At 35.1% G+C, this 19,547-nt stretch overlaps 1 protein-coding gene across 1 annotated transcript in view; it reads right to left on the reverse strand.

Annotated features, from left to right (window-relative positions):
- Positions 1-19,547, reverse strand: part of LOC150109622 (cyclin-dependent kinase 14-like) — a 185,514-nt gene that overhangs the window by 63,241 nt on the left and 102,726 nt on the right. Inside the window, exons 5-7 of the mRNA XM_090402788.1 lie at positions 4,872-4,963; positions 4,579-4,658; positions 1,422-1,516 (exon numbers count right to left, since the gene is read on the reverse strand). Of these exons, the coding sequence (XP_090258914.1) occupies positions 1,422-1,516; positions 4,579-4,658; positions 4,872-4,963 (267 nt within the window). The remainder of the gene's footprint in view (positions 1-1,421; positions 1,517-4,578; positions 4,659-4,871; positions 4,964-19,547) is intronic.

Here is a 19,547-nt window from a genome sequence, read left to right on the forward strand (position 1 = left end):
GTGAAGAAGCGGATACAATTTGGTGTAAAGTGGATACCAAACAATATCAAACAGGAACTGTAGTTAAAAAAGAGATCATGGAAGAGATAAGGAGAGAGGTGGAGGGCAGATACACGAAGAATATAAGACGCAGGCCAGGAGAGTGACCAGTATGGTGAGGAAGGCAAAACTGGAATATGAGAAGAGATTGGCACTAAAATCCAAAGAAAATCCTAGGGAATTTTTTTAGCTATATGGCCAGTTGGAGGAGAAATGATTGTGGAAGAATGACATTACAGTATAAAAATGGGAATAGTCCTCTGCATCAGTCCTCTGACTGATGCAGAGAACTATTAGTGCAGATGTGGCAGCCATGCAAGAGGATTTGAATAAACTAACGGATGGGCAAATAACTGGGGTTGTCAGTTTAATGCAGTAAAATGTTGTCTTGAAGTTTGGAAACCATCAATGGGAGGATGCATACTCGATTGGAGGAGCCATACTGGAGGAAGTAGGGGAGATCAATCATCACCCCCCAAGAGATCTGGGGGTGATGAATGATAGGAAACTGAAATTCAGGGAGCATATTACAAAGGTGGTGAATGTAACCCAGAGGACTGCTGCAATACTGAGAAGGATGCTGACATGCAGAGATAAAACAGTTATCATTCCATTGTATAAGACCCTGATCAGACCACACTTAGACTATTGTTCTCAGGTTTGATCCCCAGGATTTGAAGAGGATAAATTAACTGTGGAAAGGGTACAAAGGCAGATAACAAAGATGGTTTCAGGACTGTACAATGTCAATTATGAGGATTGACCGAGGGAATGTGGACTGCAGAGGTGGAGGATAGAAGGAGAAGTGTTTTGATCGAGACTTTTAAACTGTTGAGAGGTAGTTAAAGGGTAGATATTATTATTATTTGACACCTCCAGGGAGTCCAAAGACTCTGGGGAGTTCTTTTGCTTGGTCAAACAGTAGGAAGGAGTGATGACAATGTGCCATCCCTGAAGTTACGAAAGGAGGCTGTGAGCAAGAGGGTGAGGAGTGGTTTCTTTGCATGGAGGGTGGTTGAACCATGGGATGTATTGCCTGATAGAGTGGTGAGAGCAAGAACGATCAATGAGTTTAAGGAGTGGTATGAGAGACTGTGTTTTCTAGAAGGGATTTCCCGCAATGAGTCTTGATAGACTGTGTTTCCTATGAAGGACCATCCACGATGAGTCTTTTGACTCCATGGACGCCTGCATAATAATAATAATATAAATATTCGAAGAGCAATTTCTTAAATATGAATGCATCAAGATCAAAACATTTTTGCTTATCAATCTAGATCTACCTAATCAAAAATTTGATTTTCCTAAAATTACTGCACTGATAAGCCTTATGTTGTTAAGATATTTTATATTTAAAATTAACCACAAAACTAACTACTTACCACATATTCAAAGACAAAGGTGAGGGTCTCACGGGTATGAATGATGTCATGAAGTGTGACGATGTTGGCATGTTTCAGGCCACGAAGAAGTGATGCTATAAAACAATCAGAATTCATTCAAATTCAGTTAGCAACTAATTCATCAACTTTATACACTGAATTTACTACTGCAAATGTTTAGTTTGTAACACACCGTAACATGATGCATACAGCAACACATTTGTAGTGCAGTTGGAAATGATGTTTCTTGAATGAAAGATGTGGGTTTGATTTGACTGGAATCAACGTCAAAGCAATCAAGGCTTTTATATCTGTTAAATATATATTTGTATTCTGTTGGTTTGTCTCTTTTGCAAATGAAAAATTGTCTACTTCCATGAGAAATGAAAGAACTAGGTTCTAAATGTTTTTCAACTGAAGGTGTTAACACTGTCATATGTGAAGGTGGTGAAATTTTTCTTCTCAATTTTGATCTTCCTTTCCCTTGCAAAACAGAAACTATCCTGGAAATGCACATGCATACTGCTATCAGTATGCATGATATTATTATGCATACTGATAAACAGGATTAACTGCATCACAGATTCTTTATCTTTTACAAACCCAGAAGACCAAATCTGCACATGGCAGTGCAGATGGGGTTATATCAAGGCCATGTAAAGAGGCAAAATGACTTCCATATCCTAACAAGTCAAGGTTAATTTTTACATCTTGATTATCTTCAAAGTTGTATTTGCAATTTTTTCGATGCGACTTTTGAACTTCAATTTCCTATCCACCATAACTCCAAGATCTCTAGCCTCATCAGTTTCTTGTAGTATAATCCTGCTAATATGATGTGCAGTTGGAAATCTCTAAGGCTACACATAATGGCCAATATATACACAAACTCTTACTACCACCCAACACCAAAACTACGGATATTGTTAACACACTATAAAATAGGGCTTTAAAGATTTGCACCAATGAGTAAGCACTTAAGCGTGAATTAAACATTAGCAATACTTTCCTAAAAAAGGGCTACAGCAAAAATACTATCAACAAAACTCTTTACAAGACTCATGCCTTTGCTGACACACACACTCTTACCCAACTTTCACAGATGACCTTTTGTTCTGCCTCCTTCTAGCCAAGTGCTGAAACATTTCCTCTACATCAGTCCTATAAAAGCTTTTTAGTAACTTAAATGTTTCTATCCAAAAAATTGGTAGCATCCATGCCCACAGTTGGATATTAACACACAGCCTATATGCCGTTCACTCTGTCACCACGGTGGCAATATGTGTGTGCATACTCCAGATGATAACCTTAATATGAAGATCGAAACGTCATGAAATTAATGTTTTCTTAAAATGGTAGTAGTCTTCATAATTTATAAAAATTAATGCTGATCACCATGTAACATTAAAAGGAAAGGATGGTGGGATTTGAACTTACAACCTGTTGGTTGAAGAAAGGGTATGCTAGTCATTGAACCTTTGCCAACTAGACAAAGGTTCAATGAGTCCAATATTTTATCTCAGTCAATGAGATGTCTTCAGGGTAACAGGAGAATTTTAATACACAAGAAACAAGTGGCAGAGATTAGACAAAGCCTTAAGTTCTAAGAGAACCACCTGCTATGGGTGCTTGTGAGCAACCTTGGCTGTTGGGCAACAGGTCTAAGAATTCATTCCAATATCTTGGAGTTTTATATAATGATATTTGTAGAGATGACATTGGTTTTTAAGATTGGCTACTAATTCCAAAAAAGTCTGTCATGTTTGTACTTATTTTGCCTGAAACAAAGTAGTTTTGTAGTGAGGTATTATTATTATGCAACACCTGTAGTAGAGTGGAGGGCACTACTCCACGCTACACACATCTCGCCATCTCTCCTACTACTTAATTTTAGTTTCATTTAATCCTGTGCAGGGTGTCCAAAGGATGGTCTGCTAGATATAACTGATCATTGTGGTTAGAGATATATTTCTCATATTCTTACAAATGGGTGTTTGCAGATCTTCCAGTTTGACCATAATAAGACAAATTGCAAGTACAAGGATCTTGTATACTTCAGGGGTAAGAGAGTTCACTTTTAGGGCAGCAAATAAGAGCAACCAGCCCAGCTTGAAATAGAAATTGAAAGCAGTGCAAAGATTATATTTCTTTAAATTCTGGAAATTTTTTCTGAGGCACCATGGATATAGGGATAACATTAGTGTAATTGTATATTGAGAGGGATGTAAGATAGAGGGGAGTAACAAGTATTTTGTTCATTTTGTCTAAAATTGTAGTCATTAGATATGGTGTGACAAACAAGGTTAAGTTCAGCTGTGAAAGAAGCCTGGTTAGAATAGAGATTGATTAACTGCAATTCTTATAATAGCATTAAGAGGAGGAAAATGGTGGTAAAGTTTTGTAAACGTACCTTCCCAAGTAAGTTCGTTTTCTGCAAAGTGAAAGTAAGTGCAATTTGGATGATATATAAGTAATGTGTTTAGTAAAAGAGGCCCCTGTTTTCCTTTTCTATAGCAAATTGAATTCTTTTCTGAGGTGCTGGCTTTTGAGAAGACAAAAGAAATGTGTCTGAGCCATGTGGCCAAAACACAACATATTTTAGCCAAATATAAGGTTTAAGAATGGCGGTGTCAAGAGCATCTTTTTCAAAATGATCCAGATAAAAATTAGTCAAAGGCTGTTAAGGTGCAGGAAGAAATAATAACGTGTCTGAGCAATGAGGCTAAAAAAAACAGTATTTTTTTCTAATTAGTGAAGAAACACTGTTTTTTTAAACTGAGCCAGGATTGTTAAATTGAGAAAAATCACAACTCATGTTGTTAAGAGATTTAAAATTTAAAAAGATGATAAAAAACAGGTGGAAAAATTTTTTCCCCACCTGTTCTGAGAGCAATTAGACCAATATTTGAAAATCTATGAAAAATAACTATTAAAAAATTGCAAGAGACATGTGCAGCAGCTATCAGTATTTAGCATTCAGAAAATGTTGAATTATTTTCTGTACACAAATTATGATTTGTCTGTGCAGAAATGAATTAGAAAAAATATACTAAATTAACAAGCCCATATTAGTATCAGATACTTATATTAACAAAAACAGCTAATCTAAAACTGCAGATTAAAGTTCACAAATCTGTTACTAAGAAGTAAAACGTACCTTCACGTATGGCAGTGAATGGTGTACCTTCTTCTGTTTGTAGACGAATTTCTTTGAGAGCTACAACTTTGTTGGTTAAGCTAATCAAAACATCAAAAGATTAAAGTATTTTATATTACATATTAAATCACATGTATTTTTAATTGTTTTATCATTAATGAAAAAAAATGGAAATTATAATATGTTGTTTAAATAATTTTATAATAATTATTTTACTTCCAAAAGGATATTTAAGTTTTACTGCTAATAAATTATTAAATTATAGAAATTTATTATTTAAAAGATATGCTTACTTGCTGTAACCTTTATATACTGTTGCATAAGATCCTTCACCAAGCTGTTCAAATTTCACATAAGCTTGAATTTTCCCAAACGTTAAGTTTCCCTAATGGCAAAAGAAACCAAAAAAGCTTCTTATAATAGCATTCATGTATACATAGTGACACTATTTGTTATGACAACAACTAAAACTAGAACACTGGTGTTCAATCACCAGTCTTCAAGAACATAAAGGAAAAAAAAAAAAACATTGGCTAACCACTGTACCAGCCTTGATGTGTTTACACATCCAAACTGTGAAGAATCCATTTAATGGTATCCAAATGTTATATGGATACCACTGAAATAAGGATATAAGGCATAAATTATTTATGTTTCATTTTACTGGAGAGTTTACATGTGATTAAAACTTACATTATGATGTGAGTGAAAGTGGTTTAATAAACATTTATGTTCTTTTTGTATTATTTATTCTTCCTTTGAGAGTTTACATTAAAGAAAATGTTAAAATTATTAAAAACACCTTTCAAAATATTTTAGTTTTACTAAAGGACATGAATCATAGAAGTAAAAAATGTTCCACTTCATTTTAAAAATTGGAATTTCATATAGAAATGTGTATACTTGTTTCATATTTCATACCAATTTCCTTAAATGTTTATTGTAGGGGCGGGGGGAATGGATACACAGTTAATGGTTAGCAGTGAAAATATCTTCAGTAACTTGCTAGGCCACAAGATGATTAAACCTTAGGAACCAATAATACCCACGGCAGATTTTAGGTACCTTTAGTAAAATATTACATAAGCACATATAAAATCTTATGAATATATGCATATTATTTTCATATTCTAGCGGGATGAATTTTATTGAAATGGGATATTTAGAATCTGTAAATAAATTTGCCAAACTATCTCATTTCTTTTATCTTGCCATTTAGGAAAAAAATGTAAGAATATTTTGAAATTATATATAGTAATGAATCTGTCCTGGCTGGATGAATGTAACAAAATGTGATAAGTATTATGTACACTAAAAAATCTGACCAAGCAATTTTGTATAAGTGGAACATTTTCATTGGCAAAACAATTTGAAATGAATTTCAAATTTCATACTAAATGAAATTTAATAAAATTTAATATTTAGGTTACTAACTAAAATTTGTTGAATCAATTCAAATTTTGGTTTCAACTGGATCATTTTTAATAAGTCAAGTTATATGTCTGGGATATACCAGGCCAAAAATAACTATGTTAAACTGTTGTAGTAATAAATTATATTATTACTATACAAGAATGCTATATAAAAAAATTTTTTAAAGATCACATCTGATTATTTCTTTATTTGATGTATTTATTAGACATTAATTTTATTTTGCTTTTAATTAAAAAAGCCTGTTCAATAAATTACCAAGATCAGTGGGAATACGAAATACCAAGTTTCATCAAATTCTATCCAGTCAGAACATGATTATTGCCTCATTCTAAATCAGTTGTCAAATTTTTCTACTGAAAATGGTCTTGAAACCAAAATTGAGGTGGCCAGATAATTTTAATAAGCATCCCAAATATCAAATTGCAATAAAATTCATAGAGCCAGAACTGAGGAATGATACATGCAAACAGACGGAATTCAAAAAATTGCTTAAGCATTTTGCAAAACAAAGGGAACAAAATCTAAATTCTTTTAAAGAATTTAAGAACCAAATCAAAGTGAATCAGAGTAAGTTTTATTATTATATCATAACCTCCAGAGAGTCTAAAGATTCATCGAGGGAGGGCACCTACTCTACAACTCTGTCTCCACCACTCAATCCACCAATGTCATATATCGTCCACCATTAATATTATTATTATTATTTGACACCTCCAGGGAGTCCAAAGACTCATCGAGGGAGAGTGTGCTAACAGCATCGAACGATTGTTCCCCTTCCAACTACTAACCGTGCTCAAGCTTACTTAACTGAGCCATTAGTAGCAGAGGCTCTACCAATCAACCAACCTTTGTTGGATTCTAGACATATTAGTCTATAAGTTAATTAGTGATTATATCTGTTGGAATCATTTTTTTTTGTCAAAATAACTATCTGTAGATACATTCAATGAATCCTAAATACATTAAAAAAAAAAAAAAAGAACTTACTGTTAATAGAAATTTTTACCACAAAAATGAGGTAATTTAAATATGAATTTGTACAGCTAAAATTAAGTTTAAAAAAATGAATGATCTATTTTTTTGAACCACCTAACAGCCCCGACATATATTAACATCAACCAAAACATGGATGTGAACTAATCATAAGTGTTTCCAACCAAAGACCTCTGCTGTTACTGATTGGGCTACATAGGCTCTTTTTTCAATGGTGAAATTTCTTCAGAATATTTTGCAAAATGCTTAAGTACCAGTATACAACTTATTTTGAGATTCTGATCAGTTGGCTTTTATAGAATTTTATTATTTAGAACAGTAGTTGCCAAAGTGGTCGATATCGACCCCCAGGGGTCGATCTAACATTGTTAGGGGTTGAATCGAGTTCAGGGGTACGTTGGGGTCGATAGAAAAATATAAGACATCATTGTACGCGTAATATTTAATTCGGTTAATTTGGATTACCTCCATCCTGAATGATAACGCAATTAAAAGTGAATCGTGGAACAGTGACATGAATAGGACCTGTAAGATGGAGCAAGGTCATGAAAATAGTTATGGAGGCCAATCAAGTAGGCCAAAATGACTTATTTACCAATAAATGGATGTCCGTGGTTCCCACCCGGCCGGCATGGTGGGAGCAAGATTGCAACACGTGCCTGGTTGCTTATTTACTTATACGTATTCGATCCTAGTCTCATTTTTGCGCATCAACATGCAAGTGAGCATTAATGTTCTAAAATTCATCAACATACATATTATAATTCAATCGTTATTCATTCACGAACTTAACTTCTTCAGATGACGATCACGAATAGTCGAAACAGACCGCACCCTCAACCACCTTTCCCCTCCCTATTTTAAAAAATCAACCCTTTCACCTTCTCCCCACCCTATATAATATAATATATATGTTTATATATATTGCGGAAAAAAAAAAAACCCGGGTTTTTCTAACTTAATTCTACCAAATTGCCTACCCCCCCCACACACACTCGGTAGTTTTTCGACATCGCAGAAAGAGGAAAAGCCGCAACACCCAGAAAAAGGTATGTGTAAATTTCTATTCCTTATGCTACATATACTTTTTGGTACATTTACACTCACAATGCCCTAAGAATCCATGAGTAAATAGCCAATGACATTTAAACAGGGTCTACATATACTTGCTACATATACTTTTTGGTACATTTACACTCACAATGCCCTAAGAATCCATAAGTAAATAGCCAATGACATTTAAACAGGGGCACTCCTAAACTGAAGCAGGCAAAATAGCTGTAATTATAATAGTAATAATAACTTCTCTATGTTGAAGAGTTGAGCAGGGCTGGTAGTTTTGTACATCCTATAGAAATAAGCGAGTTATTTAGACATTACTTTTGCTTACTGACTTAAATTTTAATTATTTTGTTACAAACCCAGTAACCACAATGGCAGCTTCAGATTCTAAAGAGAAATGCAGACAATATTTGTTAGAATATTTGAAACTCTGGTTTATTGCTTCATTAAGAAACGAAACGAGGCCTATGTGTCTTCTTTGTGAAAAAACTTAGTAACGATGCAATGAAACCAGCAAAAATGAAAGATCATCTTCAAAGACTCCATCCTGATAAGAAAGATAAAGATCTTGACTTTTTTAAAGAACTGAAAGAGAAACACACATCGACTAACTATAAAATCATTAATGAAAGCACCTGCCGAAGCTGAGAATGAACAAGGATTAACAGCCTCCTACATTTCTTTTAATATAGCAAAAAAAAAAAAAAAGGGAAAACCATATACAATTGCAGAGGACATTGTTACATCCGCAATTAAAATAGTAATTGAAACCATAATGAAAAAAAAAAAAAAAGATTCTGGCCTTTTAAAATGCTTACCATTGAGTGTGAATACCGTGAAAAGACGTATTGGTGAAATGGCTGAAGATGTAGAAAAAACTGTAGTATCAGAACTCAAAAACAGTAAGTTCTCCATCCAACTTGATGAATCTACATTGGATAGTTCTATTCTTAAGGCTTATGGCTGTAAGATATACTAAAACCAAACATCAAATTATGGATGAATTTTTATTTACAAAATATCTTGAAAGTGATGGAACGGGGTTGACAATTTTTCAGCGATTGGAGGAATATTTAAATAAATATGATATTCCATTTATTAATATAACAGCAGTAGCCACAGATGGCAACCCGCAATGGTGGGCCGTTAGCGAGGTTTCGCTGCCTTTCTGAAAGAAAAAGTTCAAAGTGTACGTACTATTCCCCGTGTGTTGCACCGAAACCATTTGGTGGCAAAAACTCTCAGTGAAGGACTGCAGGATACTCTAAGAGTGTGTATTAAATCTATTAATCAAATTACAGCTCATCCTCTTAAATCGCGATTGTTTGCCAAACTTTGTGAAAAAAATGAAGTATCAAACCAATTACTCTTGCATACTGAAGTAAGATGGTTGTCTAGAGGTGCAAGTCTACAAAGATTTGCTGAGTTGTTCGACTCAACCCTAGAGTTTCTTACAGATGTTAATTTGTTTTTGAGTGATGAACTGAAGAGAAATAAGAATCATATTTCCTACTTGGCGGACTTATTTTCAAAATTTAATGACGTACAGACCGTCTACTAGATAAAGATCACACGATTATTCACGCTCGGACGATTCTTTTAGGCTTCCAAGCTAAATAAGCCTTATTTAAATTATCATTGTTACGAAAGTACTTTCGAATCTACGGCAATTGGAAGTAAAAGATGAAGCGTTAGAAATATACACAAAGCATCTTCAAAATTTGAGCGATGATTTTAAATTGCGCTTTGCAGATTTTGAAAACATTCACATTCCAGATTGGATTATCACGCCATTTTCTGCAGATATTGAAAATATCGAATGTAACTTACAATATGAACTCATTGAATTGTCCGTTGATCGCGAAGCTAAGACGCTTTTCAAAAATAGGACTTTAAGTTACTTTTGGACGGATATAAATGTTGTAGAAAAATATCCAAAACTTTCTGAAGTGGTACTTCCTTTTTGCTTGCATTTCCAAGCTCGTACATGGTTGACGCTGGTTTCAGCCATGTTAATTCCATTTTAACAAAACAAACAAACAAAATGAAACAAAGAAATAAGCTAGATATAGAATTCCGTGGCGATTTAAGGCTGAAACTTACTAATTTTGAACACAACATTGCTAATCTTGTCAAGAGTCACGAAGCACATCCTTCACATTGACAACGTTAGTAATTTGTATATTAAGTTAATAAAAGTCTTATTTTCACACACACATATATATATATATATATATATATATATATATATATGAAAGATTGGGAAATATAAGGAAGATTGTATTATTGTTATTTTGTTATCTAAATTAAATTTTATATTTTACATATTATTTATAACTCCTATCAAATATGTAATGTTAAGAAGGACGTCAAAAACAAAAATGTATCCCTTTGACGTTAAGCCAACATAATAATATATACTATATTATACATACAATAAACACTTTAACTATAAAATAAACAATCTAAAAACTCACATAAACTTTTTTTTTTTTGCTTGTTCTATTATAATTACGTAATAGTAAAATAGAGGGGGGGGGTCGTCGATAAAAATTCAAGAAACTCTTGCAGAGGTCAACGGTCAAAGAAGTTTGGCAACCCCTGATTTAGAATCTTCATAAAAATATGTCCAACCATAGCAACGTTTTGATCAGATCATGTGCAGAAGTATAAAAGGGGACAGAATTTTTGAACTATTGATTTTTTTTTTTTTTTTTTTACTTACATTTTGAAATATACTGCAATAAATCTGCTTTGGCTAGTTGGAATTTAATAGAATTTGGGATTTAGGAGTACACATGAAGATTCCACGTAGTTCAATTCTGGTTAGTTTTGGTCACTCAGACCATTTGTAGTGGCAAAAATAGACAAAATAAAATTTATATGTCTAACGGTGCATTGGTAAAACAAGCCAATAATATTACAAAATTACCATTATTCAACAACCACTTTAAGACAACATACATTTGTTAGAGACATCACGACTGTTCTCTCGAAAACCAGGGGAAATAATGGCAGCAATAAAATGTAACTGAAAAATTTAAAAACCGCATTGTACGTGAATAAGAGTTTGTTGCACAATGCGTATTTAATCAAATGTGGCAATTATTTTCGGTTCGTTGTTGAATCAACGCCAAAAACAAGTTTATTTTGGAGTAAAATGATTTGCAACGATTTCCTTTTTCGCTATAAATACACCTGTATTGGAACTATTTCGAAATTATGATCCCTGACTGGAGTGATGAAATTGCTATTTAGAATCACTATTAAATTAGTTCGCCCTTTCAACTGGCCAACTTTAATGGCAAAACAAAACTGCCTCCTGAATATATGACAGAAAAAGGGGTTCCAAGTTCAACTGCTGTGATAATGGATGATGTCACTATACGCGAATGCTATTTACGAAACGCACTTTTTTTTTTTTATATGCCTGTACGCAATCATTTCTTTACTTGTTCATTAATTAAATGTATGACTAAGTTATTTGTTATGTAAGAAAACATTTGCGTAACAAAAAAGTCGGTTATTACACATTTTTAAATACCATATAAATGTGTTCAGTTTTATTATATTTGCTAACAAATAATGTTTCGTTTTACATTTTATCAAGAGAAGTTTACGACACAGACGAGTTTAGTCTGTTTACCAGCCTTTACATAAACAAACGCTATCACTTGACGACACCGCTCTCATTTTTATCGGATTACTTCGAAAATATAAACACTTGAAATTTACCCCTTTCAACCGCCTTCCGCGCATTTCTGTATGACAAAAAATTGGCTGCAAGTACATGTTCATTTATAGGGCAAGAAAGAATGCTTATTTATCTGAATAACTACGTGCCATATTTTACTATGGCTTCAGGATTTTATAAAACTGCTAGCAACTGCGAAATGAACGTGAAGAATACGATCACATGATTGCTGCAGTGAAGAAATTAGCGAACTGGTTCGGAAGAACAAAAATAGCTTCCCTTGTTAGGCATCTGTATTAGCTAGCCATACAATACTTTTTTCCCTATTCGCGAAGATAACAATTCCATCTCCCATCAATAATTGCTTGGGGGGGGGTGGAAAACGAAATAATATAGCATCCAGAAAATGTCATGGTTATGAACACAAAAACGATGATTATCTACCGGTAAAGAATGAGGAAGCTGTCGACGGACATGTGATGAAGACCTATACAATCCCGCCCACTATCAACCTTGGCCTTGGGAACCACTGCACGGTTAATTTAACAGTTCAGGCAGCGATTCGGAACCGTCATTTATAAGTTTGCAAATTCTGGCCAGCACTATCAAGAAAGAAAACGAAGTAAGCAAAGTCAAGAATTTATACCGAAAAATCATTAAAGAATGGAAAGAAACCAATTATTAAAAACCAAGTATGAAGCAAAATATTCAAATACGTAGAGAATGATGTTGGAAATAAAAACTTCAGAAAAAAGTTCTTATTTTAATTTAAGCACACAGTTATAAACCACATGACACTGACAAGGCTATTCAAAGTTGCATTTATTGCTTTATAAATATAAAAAAAAAATTCTTTCATAAACAAAACAAAGCATAAGATGTATTCTTGGAATGAAATCTAGCGGCGCTGTAATGATGATACACAATAATGTTCAATAATTTCTCTGTTTACTGAATCTTCGTTATGAGCACTAGAAACTGGTTCAGTCTCTTCTTTAAACACACGCGCGTACACGCACACACACACATACACACACTACTTACTTCGTTGGAATTGTCAGCTACAGGCACCTTTTCTCCTCCAATATTCCTTTGATTAAATCTTTCGCAATGTATCAAAATGCTGTTCACACCAGCGCTACTAACCTTATTCTTGCGTCTCCAACAGCAGCAGGCTATACCCAGAAGAAGCACCATGTTGCATACGGATTCACCAGGAATACAATAGAACGTGGCGACAGACGTATCAATTCCCCACAGTTCATCACAAGTGAATGCAATCACTGCTAACCCTATCACTTAAGATTTTCAAATTAATCGGCTGGGTGATTTCTCTTGTAGGATTATTACTTCCCCAAATCCGTAGTTAATAATAATAAAAGTACTTAACTGGATCCGGTGTGCACAAATATCTGTCCTGAATGATCGTTTAAACCGGCTCTGTCTCTATACGAGCAACTCCAAGTGGTCATCGTGCAGCTGTCAGAGATGACTTCTCCAGCCGTCCAAACACAGAAATACGATCCGGGTAGACGACCCGACAACTCCATTAAGCGCAGACACAAAGATGCATCAGCATCGTCTCCTTCGAACTCGCGTATTGCTTTTGACAAGCCAGCTGAGCGTAGGAAGACGCAGCCTACTAAAGAGAGTTTCGGTGGGGTGTGTTTGACAGCTGGCGAGTAGCAGCCACAGCGGAAGCAGACTCTCCACGTGACGACATACCACAAAAACAACGAAGAGGAGGCGAGGGAGGAGAAAACTGTCTTCCTCCCACCAACGCTAGCGGAACAGAGTGGTGTTCATCTGACAAGCAACCGGCTGGCTAACGGGCTGTCACATATCGTCCGACGCTGAGGTAGGCCGATGTTTCCTTCCCCCAAGAGTACAAGCACACGCTTGAAAAGCACGTATGTCTGTCACATCTTGTGCATCGATGTTAACTATGTCAACTGTCCTGTTTCCTTATCGTCACCACACAAGGAAGGATTCAGTGCCCTTGAAGATTTTTTTTATATATATATTTTTAGAATAATTGATCGTAATATTCGTTTGATGGCAAGTCTGGTTATGTTAAGTGCAAAGTCCCATGATCAATAGTCTACAGATTAATATAATTTCTATTTCAGTTTAAAAAAAAAAAGTTTTCGCCGGATCAAAAGTATTACATATCTCGTCCCTTATCCCTTTCCTCAGAAAACAATGAAATTAAAACAAAAACATACGCCATTGTTTGTGTTTCTTATCTTCGTATACTTGGACGGCCAACATATAAGTCATCAATACTTGAAATTCCAATACAGCGAAGAATTTTTAACAAATACGCACCTGTCTGTGAAACAGCACGCTCGGCGATCTGTCTGTTTACGAATAAAAATCGATATACCGAGGGTCGGGAAGATACTCATTTTATTTCGGGTATTTCGAAGGCTCGATGTTTGTATATGATCAGTATTGACAACTTGGCTACACCTTACCAATATTATTCGGTCAATTTTGGAATATGAGAACTCTTATGAAAACTATTTTACATGGTTATCAGTTATCAACACCATCGAGGACAATGATGAATGACTCGAGAAACCAGACAATTGCTTGTGTTAGCATGGACTGCTCTCTCTACCCGGTTCACTTTACAAATAATAAGCGACAGGTGGTGTTGCTCAACTGGGATGGATACGTACTCGCTCTCAGTAACTCGAGTCAAGAAAATATTGTTGTAGAGTCACAGACTACTCTTATGACAAGAATTAAATTAATTTTTTTTTTCAACAACAACAAAAAAAACTTTATAAATTTATATTCGGGAGATATCAACGCTGTATATCTAACACATGCTTTTGAACGTTATGTAAGAAATAGTACTTGTGCACCAAACGGGATTCGGTAGGCTAAACGGGAATTTTTTTTTTTTTAGTTTGGAAGATTTAATATTAGATGAAAATTTAATAAAAATAAACAGCTCTTTGATGTATAAAATCTCAGAAAATATGTAAATTAATTTGATAGAAAGTTATGGTTTTATTATTCATATCAGAATAAAGAGTTTTTGCTTTCATTTTTCATTTTGAGTGTTTCATATTTACTTTGTTCATAGTGTGTAATATCTGCATAAGTATCATGTTTGCATATACATACGTGTGTCTTTATGTGCGTAAATATCACGTTTGCATAAACGGATGTGACAAACTGTTTCCATGGTTCCACATTTTCAGTGGTGAGATCTGAGTCTCCCCCCAACCGTTATGCGTTCGGAATATCAATTTACGTTAATTTATTTTGAATTTAAAACAACAACAAAAGAGAATGAACGAGAAAAAATGAAACGTCATTTTTTCTCGTTCAGCGATTGTGAATAATATATATATGCCGTAAAAAAATTTTAAAAACTATGTGCGTAAATTTAGTACTGTGAATTAAATCTGGTTAAACTATTTCCTATATGAAAAATAATAAAATAAATGCCAAACTACTGAATGATGGAGTTTGGCTTGGCTTTTTCGTTAAGCGCTCAAAAGATTTGCGAAAAATTTCTTTGTTTGCCTTTGGAACTACCAGCAATTTCCAGCCACATCAATATTATTAATAAAAATGTTGTTTATATACAGAAAAAATTAGAATATTTCTCACCTATAGTATACAATTACGAGGGTGGTCTGAAAAGTTATCGGCCTAACAATGAAAAAACGAATTTATAATTTCAAAATTATTTTTATTTTTCAACATAATCGCCCCCAAGACTAATGCATTTATTCCAGCTATGCTCCAGCGCCATTATCCTGTCCTAGTGGTTCTCAGCAAGCTCTGCAAAATACCACTCTACATTCAACTCTTGATTCGAAGAAAAACGCTGACCAGTGAGGAAGAGTTTTAGTTTCGGGAAGAGATAGAAGTCAGAGGGAGCCAAATCTGAGAAATAGGGTGAATGTTCCAACAATTCACAGTGCAGATCCCTTAAGTTTTCCATTGCCAAAACACCCTTGTGGGCAGTTGCATTGTCTTGATGAAAGATGATTTTTTTCTTCTGCAAACAGGGTCTTTTCTGAGGAATTTTTTCGTCTAGTCTGGTTAAAAGATCGGAATAATATTCCCCGGTTATTGTTTTACACTTTCCAAGATAATTAATAAACAAAATGCCTTTAGCATCCCCAAACACCGATGCCATGACCTTTCCTGTTGATGGAACCGACTTTGTCTTCTTTGGCGTTGAATGCGAAGTCAGTAATGGCTATAACTCTGATTATTCTCTTTCGCATTCGAATCAAAAGAAGTAGATTGCTGCAGTGAAGAATTTACCCATAAATAGTATAAAGCCTCTTAAAAATGCTGAATTGACAATTTTTTAACATAAGTTCCAGTTCAGATTGCTGTCGATATGGAAGCCCAAATACTTGACTGATTTTGTTTTTTGTTCTACAGTTATTACCATTTTGAATACCAGTATAATAGGTTGTATACTCGTATTTTATAGTTGTGATACTGTCAACACCCGGGAAGGATGAATTATATGGCTACTGGTTGAAATATCTGTCAGGCAAAGATATCTCCCTTTTATACATAGACGATCCGAAGCTGTACGCAAAATTAGAGAATGAACTCGGATCATTGCTTAATACTGTGCACATATTCAGTCAAGATATATCAACGGATTTTGGTTTGGACACATGCGCAATTACTGGAATAACAAGAGGAAAAGCTTGACGATGTCAACGAAATCGAGCTGCTCAGTGGCGAAAAAAATCAAGACAATACAATTCGAAGATAGCTACAAATATTTGGGAATTTTAGAAGTATCAGAAATTTTGCACAATAAGATTTGCACAACAGAGAAAAAACTAGAGCAGAATACATAGGGCGGCTAAGAAAACACCCTTAAGTCAATGCTTAATGCTGGAAATTTGATAAAAAGCAATTGACACCTGGGCTATACCTGTTCTGAGATATTCAGCAGGCAGTGTTGAATGGATCCAGCTAGAGGTGGAGAATTTAGACCGAAAAACTCGAAAATTAACGACAATGCACCATGCCCTCAATCCTCACAGTGACACTGATAGGCTCTACCTATCGCGTAAAAAAGAGGCAGGATTATTACAAGCAAAGCAAGTTGTTGAAGAAGAAAAACGAAATATGAATGATTATCTGCACAAACAACGGAAATATTTCTAACTGAAGTAAGGAAAGAGGGTTTATTTAAACCCATGCAGACAAAATTTGAGTACAAGACCAACCAAGTAAAAGTGAGAACTGAAAGATGTAAAAATAAGGCATTGAATAAAAAGTACCTTCACAACACAGAGGACAGCAAATTGCCTAGCAATGGTTGAGAAATGGAGCATTAAAGAAACAGAGCCGGTAATTTTTGCAGCACAAGAACAGGTCATTAAAACCAACGTTATGAATGCAAAAAATACAAAAAATTAATGAAGACAGTAAATGCGGAACTTCGTTATTTTACTCCTAATCCCAAGTAAGCAAACAGTTAAGTTTGCTCCTGAAACGTTGTTCAAGTCTAAAAGTGGTGCAACACCAGGGCAACTTATTGTAAAGGTGGGTAAAGCCCTGATCACTATTCTTAGTATTTTCCATAATGTAAAGCACATCTCACTAAGAGATGTATACTGCAATACATTATGGGTGGGGTCACTACCCAGACCGGTTTCAACCTTTTTTGAGGTCTCCTTAGTGAGTAGCTAGACCCTAAATACCAAGGTTTCAGTAATACAGAGCCTTATCAACTTTACCTATAGAAGTTGCTGCAAGGTGTTTTTATTTTGAATATTCTCTAGAGGAGATGTATATGTAAATAAGTTTTTTTAGCTTGGGAATAATGTATATTAGGGTTAGCAAGTAATTTTATAAACTTGGTTATAAAAATAACCAAGATCAAGATAAGATAACGAATCGTGACGTGATTGGTTGTTCATTAGATGGCGTCATTGTAGGCGAGACGTCATGAGATTAGAATGTTTGGAATTTCCCTGGGGGCATATGTGTGTGACGTCACGTTGTTTGTTTTGTTCGCGTATGGAATTATGGGTAATGATTAGAGATAAGAATAGTGACATTATGTGTATGGAAATTTCTGGGGAACGTATGTCTCTCTCTGTGATATCACATGGTGTTTTGGTTTGGCTATGGAATTGTGGGCGATATTTTTGAAATAATATATCTTGGAATTTTCCCAGGGTGACACACATTCGTCATTGTCATTATGTTTTGTCTTTGGTTGTCTATTGATGGCTGTACTAATTTTCCAATACATTTTGAGGAATTTCTTTCCTGTTTTTGTGAAGGGTAGATCATGCCTCAGTAACTTGCTCACGTTTTATAACACAGTGACGGCTGAACTGGATAGGGGTAATGGGTTGACAGTGATACTACTGGACCTTGCCAAGGCCTTTGACAGGATACCACATGGAACCCTAATCAGTAAACTGGAGCAGATGGGGATAGATATAGGGTTGGTAAGATGGATAGGAGGGTGGTTGAAGGAGAGATACCAGAGAGTGGTTTATTCAGGAGTGGAGTCAAAAAGACGTCTTGTGACTAGTGGAGTGCTGCAGGGCTCTGTTCTTGGACCACTGCTTTTCAATTTGTTCATCAATGATATTGGAAAGGATTTGAGAGGAAGTGTTCACTTGTTTGCTGATGATGCAAAGTTGGGTAGAGCAATTGTGAGTGCACAGGATGTCAAAATTTTACAGGATGATTGGGATAGTTTGGAGGACTGGGCTAGGAAAAATGGATGTCAGTTTAATGTGGCAAAGTGTAAGGTTATGCACTTTGGGGTGAAAAGAATAGAAGCAGTATATCGCATAGATGGAACCGTACTCCAGGAGATTGATGAGGCCAGGGATTTGGAAGTGCTGGTGGATAGGGAGTTGAAGTTTAGGGGGCACATTGCAAAAGTAACTAAAACAGCTCACCAAATCACTTGGCTTATGAAAAATACTTTAACATGCAGAGACAAACAAGTTGTTGTTCCTCTGTATCGAGCCTTGATAAGACCCCATCTGGACTTCTGTGCCCAGTTATGGGCACCAGGGTTTCTTCGTGATGGGGAGGAAGTGGAGAGGGTCCAGAGACGAGTGACCAAGATGATAGCAGGTCTGTGGAATGAACCTTATGAGAATAGGTTGAGGATTTGTGGGTTGCAGAAATTGGACGATAGGCGAAGGAGGGGTGATATGATTGAGACATTCAAATTACTGAAGGGTTTTTATAAGATTGATCCAGAAGATATTTTTGAAAATATGACTGGTGGTGGGAGGACTAGGGGCTATGCATGGAAGCTGGGCAAGAGTGTGGTTGACAAGGGTGTTAGAGGTAGGTTTTTTACTTGGAGAGTGGTGAATGAGTGGAATAAGCTTCCAGAGTCTGTGGTGGGTGCTACGACCGTGAATGAGTTCAAGGCAAGATATGATAGATACTGTGTGAATGTTGAATAGTTGTTCCACACATGATGTTGATGAGTCTGTCACTGTGGAAAAACAACAACAAAAGCACACATCTTTGTTCATTTAAGTTTACAAATTCATATTTTATTTTGCTGAAATACTATTTACAAGTATATTCACTGAGAAAAAATCGAAAATGTAATTACCTAAAATATTTCACAATATTTAGTTTATACTCTTAACATTTTCCAAAGAGTTCAATGAATAAAATTTTTGTTACTCACTGTTTCTTGTTTACATTATATCAAAATAGCTGGTCATGCAAAAGTTTTTAAATCAGATACGATGGTAACCACAAATCCATACATTTGATATTTTGTCAGTCTGGA

The sequence above is a fragment of the Typopeltis vanoorti genome, chromosome 2 (genome assembly GCF_054136105.1).
Source record: "Typopeltis vanoorti isolate ZY-2024b chromosome 2, IOZ_Tvanoo_1.0, whole genome shotgun sequence".
Classification (NCBI taxonomy): Eukaryota; Metazoa; Arthropoda; class Arachnida; order Uropygi; family Thelyphonidae; genus Typopeltis; species Typopeltis vanoorti.